Raw genomic sequence first — 6,955 nt, 5'->3', positions numbered from 1 at the left:
TAATAATCTTTCTGTGTGCAAAACTTTGATAATGTGAAACGCTTCAAACAGAGCGGCACAAAGCTCTTATGCACATCTAGGGTGCAGACTGATGTGCTTGAAGCAACATAAGTCACAGCGCGCTGCACTCCACATGGTACAAATAAAGAGAAGAGAAATGAAAGAGCAATGAACTTCAACAATATGTCATTTTATGCGAATCCCCAGACCTTTATCAACACCAAGTATTATAATGGGTCAAATATATCATCTTGGAGAGAGAGTTTTACCTTGCTAACTGTCATAACTGAACATGACGTGCTGTTTGAATGCTGAGCGGAGAATGACTGACAGCTGCAGCAGAAGGAAGATGAGTTTATGTAAACTTAAATTTAACACTGTAAATACAATTCCATCCCTCACATTAAGATATGGAATGGCTTCAGATGATATAGGCTATACAGTGCATGAAAAGCAAACTGGTGCTCTTCTGTTTCTTTTGTTGTATGACTCCCTCTTGTGCCGTATAAAAAGCACAATAATCGCGGTGTTTGAGACAAATAATCGCGATTAGACGGTTATTTAATTATCGCGACAGGCCTAGTGGAGAAGAGCAATTAATTACACGTTTTAATATGAAGAGGTGCTCTTTGGTTTTCAACTGCAATAACAAATATTCTCACTCACAAAATCAGACACTGACTGCTGCTTTTTATATAACACATTTCCCGTTATGAATTATGATACTGCTTGGTTCGTTGGTCCATTGGGTCGGATTGCTTTCTCACCACGAGAGAACCGCTCCAGGGTCCGTTTGCAATCGGGCCGAGACCACCTCTTCAAGGAGGTCTCAGTACGCTTGTTTGGTCTGCTTTTGGTGCGCACCCGAGTGCGATTGCTGCATTCACACCTGTCCAAACAAACTGCACCAAGAGGGACAACGAACTCTAGTGCGATTCAACCGAACTAAATGAGGCAGGTGTTAAAGCACCCAAAGACTATTAAAAAATTTAAACAAATAGTAATTTTTGTCAATCAAATTCAAAATGATTAGGCCTAATGCAAGAAGTACAAAAGAGTAAAGTACAGCTAAAAAAGAAATAGGCCTAAGCGTTTACACGACAGCAGCGTTTTTGGGGCCTGAAAATTAAACTTTTGAAAATGTGTTTTTTTAAAACTATACCACTATCGTCTCTGTGTAAAGTGCAAAAATGCGAATTTGTGAAAAGGTGATGTCACGCAAATGTATTACGTGTTCACGTAGTGTTTTTTTTCACAAAGTGACATTGCCAACTACTGGCCTGGCATGAATAATACAGCGATTTAAGTCATTTTTGCGGATCCGTGTGAACAGGGATCGTTTTGACAATGTTGTTATCTGTACGTGAAAAACGAAAAGGAAAAATTTAGCTCATTGTTTTTGTGAAAACCTTAGTGCAGGGTTTTTTTTTTAGACTTCTCATGAAATTAACAGAATTTTTAAATGTATAACGTTTTCCTCCATTTGCACAAATATAACAGCGTTAATTAAAAATGTAATATTGAAAAACAAATAAAAATGTAATGAATTGAAATGCATAGTTTGAACCTTGAACCCAAATGATTTCAACTTACCAGCTCTTTTTTTTTGCAACCAAAGTGTAAATTAGAGATGCTCTCGTACTCAAATTTGGTGAGACAGAGAAATCACATCAATATTCAAAATGTGGCTCAGCTCTATTTCATTCCTATCTGTAGAGGATTAAAGACAATATTTTGAGAAATGTCTGTCAGTAGTCTCCAATGTTCTTTTGTAAGAGTGAAAAAAAAGAAAGAAGAATATTTAGTCATGAGCAGGTTTGGAGCGACAAGATGGTAAATAAATGATGACAGAATTGACATCTTTGATTGAACTATCCTTTTAAAGATGGTCTATGTAGGTTGACCGAAATGAGATGTTTTAATCTTTGGTTACTTGTCTTTTTTATCACATTTTCCATCCACATTAAAGTTGTTTTTCATACCCAGATCACGTTCCTGAGATATCAAGCTGGGCGTTGCACAAGCATCGCTCGGCTACACGTGATTTACTAAACATTGTAATCTCACGTTTATGTGAATGAAGCGTCTGCAAAATTGTCTCAAGTGTAAGCGAGCGTCTGACCCGCTTTCTCTCTTTCCTGCTTCATATTCCAATTATATAAATGCAGTTTAAAGAAGGCACGGGGTGAATAAAATTAGGTTAGATCTTATCCTCGCCCACCCTTTGGATGTGACAGCTTGCACAGAAACACCTAATGCCTTTGATATAATCAGGAAAGAATACAAGCTTCCTTGTTTTCACCAAATGTAGGTTAGTATACATGTAAGGAGACGCGGCCATATAATCCAGGCATGTATGCTGGAAAGTGGGAGGGTTCGGGGGAAACATCTGGTGCTTTTGTGGGGGAGCCTCACGTGCCTCACCTGCCGGGCTGAGCTTACCTGCCACCAGGGTGACTGTGGGATTAGAACCCGCAAGACCCAGTTTTCCCTTGACTTTCCCATAATGCTCAGCTCCTCGAACGCACATGCACACGCCTGACAAGGATCAGCCCCAGCGAGGTGGAAAGGCAGGGGCTGGAGGAGCATATATAAAGATGTCTCACCGTGTTGACTTGTGTCTTTCACGCAGGGCCTTGGCCAAAGCAGAAGCAGCAGATACTGACGGCGCAGATTTACCAGGGCGGATGGTGAAGACGCCCTCTCCCACAGCCATGGACGAGTCGCAAGAGGTGCCCGAGTTACCTGTGAGAACAGTGCACTTACTGACCAGTCAGGAATGAAGAAATGCTCATGTGTTGCTGACAAAAAGAATGAAATTCTTCTTTTTTGACATTGTGATATTATGTTAAAAAAGGAAAAGTGTATGTTTTCAGTGCTGTAACTGGACACTATTTCTTTTCATAATTTAAATCACTTTTTAATCATTTTGATTACTTTTATAACTTGTCACTCTGAACAATGCTGCTGTCACTGCTTGAGATGTTACGCATTATTATGTTAAATGGTATCAGCTACTGTTAATCATTCAACGCCGTGAGAGACATAACTCTTGTTTTTTTTCTGTTGTTTTGATTGAATAGACAAAGAAAGCTCGACATGATCCAGAAGTGAGTCAGGAGGGTAATTCACGGTAGGTCCATCAACGTGCATTTTATATTTTCATATATAGCTAGCTTGCATATAGGCTATAGCTTACTAGTTCAGGATTGGGCTGCTAGGATAAAGGGTGAAGATGCCATTATAAGTAGTACAGATCAAGGAACTGGATATAAGATTGTAATCTTGCTTTATTGCCGTTGTGCCCTTGAGGAAGGTGAAAAAATAAGGGGAAAGAGAAAGAACAAAGAGTGTCTTGTCAGAGTGAAGTATGATTTCCTTTTGGACAATTGCCAGTCTTCAATCACACTTTATTATATTTTAGCAGAATGTCAGGACGTTTAAAAAAAGGCATTAGAAGGGCTCCAATCACTGCGTCTTTCAGCCCCTCATGCAGAAGATCAAAGAAATTTTGAAGATGAAAATTTTCAAACGTCATCTTAAAGGCTTATCTTAAGAGCTGGGTTGAAAATATTGATTTCCAGATTTCAATCAATCTTTATTTTAACAAACCAATATCAATTCTTAAATCCCAAGATCAGTCTTGTAGTGTTTTTTTTGTCATTATTATCTTTTTTTTTTTTGTATTTAATAAAACTAAAATAAACCATTTTTGTTAATGTGCCTCCCATCCAATTGTTACTTTTGATATAAAATCGTTTTCATAAAATCTGCCTTATGAGTTGGGCTGCAGCAAACGATTATTTTGATAATCGATTAAGCCAACGTTTATTTAAACCGATTAATCGACTAATCGTCGATTATTTCGCTGATTAATCAGTAGACATTTATTGATTATTCAGCTTTTGCAATTAGTTAAAATATTGAGTTATACATATTCTAACAAATAAATTAAGGTAATCACTTCAGCTTTTGAAAGTCATATTATGTAATTACAGTTATACAATTAATTTATACAAATAAATATATTTGGCACACAAAACTCTCTTATTCATCGTTTAATTAGCTATATGAAAAAGTATACAGCGCCACACTGGTCAAACCGCGTTATTGCAGGCTCTTACATTTGGTCATATGAGATCAAAGGACTACTCGACTAATGTCGACTAATTGTTTCAGCCCTACTTATGAGCAATTTAAATTTACAATCCACTAGAGAGAAAAATTTACATGTACCACCAGAATAAATATAGAATTGAGATCTGAATTGAATCAAGAGCTAGTGAATCAGAACCTGTTTTATATTTCAGATGTGTTGGCCATTGTGATCACTGATGATTGTTGATGTGTTATTATACTTTAAGTGAAACACAGGACAGGGTTATAAAAGTTGTTATTTTGCAGAAGTGTGGCTGGTAATGACAGCAGTGACTCCCCTAACCGGAACGAATCGACAGCTCAGTCAGAGGTCAATTCATATCCACCATCATCTGTCGCTCACTTGCACACGAGTAAGTAGCTTTCAAATTTTGTCTGAAATATTATATAATATTATAATATATTTTAAATGAATACAGTGTAGAAAACATACTCAATTAATTTTTACTGTTTTACTTAACTTGTATTACACAATTTAAATATACTTTGCAGTTATAAGTCTCTTGTTGAATTGATAGTTCCTCTGAATGAAACACTTTTTATGTTATTTTAAGTAGATATTGGATATTTTTTCAAAAGACTGTAGTGTCCCTACATGTTTTTGTGATGTGTAAACATAATGTAACCCCTCAATGTCTCCGGCAGTTCCTGGAGGTCCAGACCGGTCAAATCAAGAGTCGATATCAAGATCCCAGGGCTGTGACTCAGAAAATGCATATGACCACAATGGTAAGGCTTATTGCTGTCATGCTCGCATATATTTAAAGCGTAATACATTTGTAACAAAACATCCTACTTTTGTAAAAGCAGTGACGTGCAAAGACCTCACCACAGCCACTGAATATACCTCACAGATCTACCAAGGAAGCAAGTAAGTACTAAAAGTTGTTTTAAAACGAGCTAGTATCTTTTAAAATACAGTCGATCATGGGTCGATATAAAGGATCAATGTAAGTCGATATGGGATCTATGACCCTGTTTGCTTGTTTAATACACACTCCTGGTCTTAATGTGTATTTGCATAATACATTACACATTATGTTGTTTCAGTACATGATGTGGATTGGATTTGAACTTTATTATGTCTAATTTTATTGTATATAATAATTTGTAGTTTTATTTTATATATATATATACAAGTTACTTTAGAAGTTACTTTTTAAAGTCTAATAAATGTTCAAATTGATAGCTCTCAATAATAAATGTTGAATGGCTATAGTCAATGGTTAAATATTAGGGGGAAAAACAATTTTATAGTGACATCAGTAGCCTATTACTCAGTGATACTGACCTTCAGTTATAAAAAAATGCCATTAAACAAATATTAAAAATATGCTGTCTTTATGTTGTTTGTACATTAATTTGAAGATTGAATGTAAAATTACTGCAATATAAAAGTATATTTAAAAACTTTAATATTAGGTGGGATTAATCGCGATTAATTTCAGGAAAATGTGTGATTTAATTAGTTAATTTTTTTTAATCGATTGACAGCACTAATATATATATATATATACATGTATATGTGTGTGTGAAAATATATATATATATATATATATGAAATATTGAAAGCAAATTTTCTGCGTTAAACATATGAAAATTAGTGAGTTATGTCAATTACACTATGAAGCCAAACATTTTTTCCTTTCAAATAACATACTCTGATAAATTCATAAGACTGGAAACGCATATTAAAGAGTAGCAGTTTTGAATTCATGTTAACTTTAAGATCATACTAAATATCAAAGATAAATATCTAAATATCAAAGATCTTTCGTAGTATGGACTACACCTTTATTTGTTCAAGTCAAAGTAAATATGGCATCTTACCCAGACTAGACTAAGTCTATAGCAGTCTCCCTAAGTTCAGCGGTGTTATTGAATGTTCAGCTAGTAACTCTCCTCCATTATTCTTCAGCACCGCTGTCACTGCATATGCCAGTCAAGTGGCTTTCCCTTCCCTGGGCCAGTCGACCGTATACAGCAGCTTTCCTCAGTCTGGCCAGACGTACGGACTGCCACCATTTGGTCTGTGCTTCACCCAGTTGCCGTCTGTGCTTTAGTTCTTCTGAACACTTCACCCAAACTCATTCCACTTAACCCTCACCCTGCATTCACTCTGTACGCTGGCAGTCAGATCAGTTCATGTCTCAATGTTACATCCTGTTCTTAACCTCCCTCTAATCACCTCTTTCATCTCTGCATCCCCTCTCTCCTCCACCTTTTGCCCTCTCCCGCTCCATCTATCCATGCACGGCCTCAGGCGCCATGTGGCCGGGCTTAAAGACAGAGTCGCGGCTGCCCGAGGCGCCCTCTGTTGGTCAGACGGGGTTTCTCAGCTTCAGCTCAGCCTATACCTCAACCCAACCCAACCAGATCCACTACTCCTACCCCAGCCAAGGCAAGCCTGCTACCGCTCTCTCTCTGTGTGTCTCCACACGCTCTCTGCACCTCACAGCCTTAGCAATACGGGACCGCTGAGGAGAAAGACCTGCCAAAACCACTTCCATTAAAGGAACACTCCACTATTTTTGAAAATAGGCTAATTTTCCAACTCCCCTAGAGTTAAACAGTTGAGTTTTACAGTTTTCGAATCCATTCAGCCGATCTCCGGGTCTGGCGGTAGCACTATTAGCTGTAGCTTAGCATAGATCATTGAATCTGATTAGACCGTACCATGGGTGCAGCAGGCGCAATGATATTACGCAGCGCATGAAAATAGTCCCAGCTAGGTAACTTCCAATAAGCCTATTTTCAGGCGCTGCGTAATATCATTGCGCCTGCTGCACCCATGGTA

General features: G+C 37.5%; 1 protein-coding gene across 3 annotated transcripts in view; it reads left to right on the top strand.

Moving 5' to 3' along the window:
• Positions 1-6,955, top strand: part of LOC107738590 (eyes absent homolog 3-like) — a 24,164-nt gene that overhangs the window by 4,230 nt on the left and 12,979 nt on the right. The window contains exons 2-8 of one of the 3 annotated variants that reach the window (XM_016550358.1): positions 2,633-2,747; positions 3,084-3,133; positions 4,405-4,511; positions 4,804-4,887; positions 4,969-5,029; positions 6,077-6,186; positions 6,422-6,559. In XM_016550358.1, the coding sequence (XP_016405844.1) occupies positions 2,688-2,747; positions 3,084-3,133; positions 4,405-4,511; positions 4,804-4,887; positions 4,969-5,029; positions 6,077-6,186; positions 6,422-6,559 (610 nt within the window). In that variant the 5' untranslated portion in view covers positions 2,633-2,687. Of the gene's footprint in view, positions 1-2,632; positions 2,748-3,083; positions 3,134-4,404; positions 4,512-4,803; positions 4,888-4,965; positions 5,030-6,076; positions 6,187-6,421; positions 6,560-6,955 lie in introns of all 3 variants that reach the window. The other 2 variants (XM_016550357.1, XM_016550359.1) reach the window with 2 other exon arrangements.

This window comes from Sinocyclocheilus rhinocerous, unplaced genomic scaffold (genome assembly GCF_001515625.1).
Source record: "Sinocyclocheilus rhinocerous isolate Xijiao unplaced genomic scaffold, SAMN03320098_v1.1 scaffold525, whole genome shotgun sequence".
Lineage (NCBI taxonomy): Eukaryota > Metazoa > Chordata > Actinopteri > Cypriniformes > Cyprinidae > Sinocyclocheilus > Sinocyclocheilus rhinocerous.
This window is presented reverse-complemented; position numbering and strand designations above follow the sequence as displayed.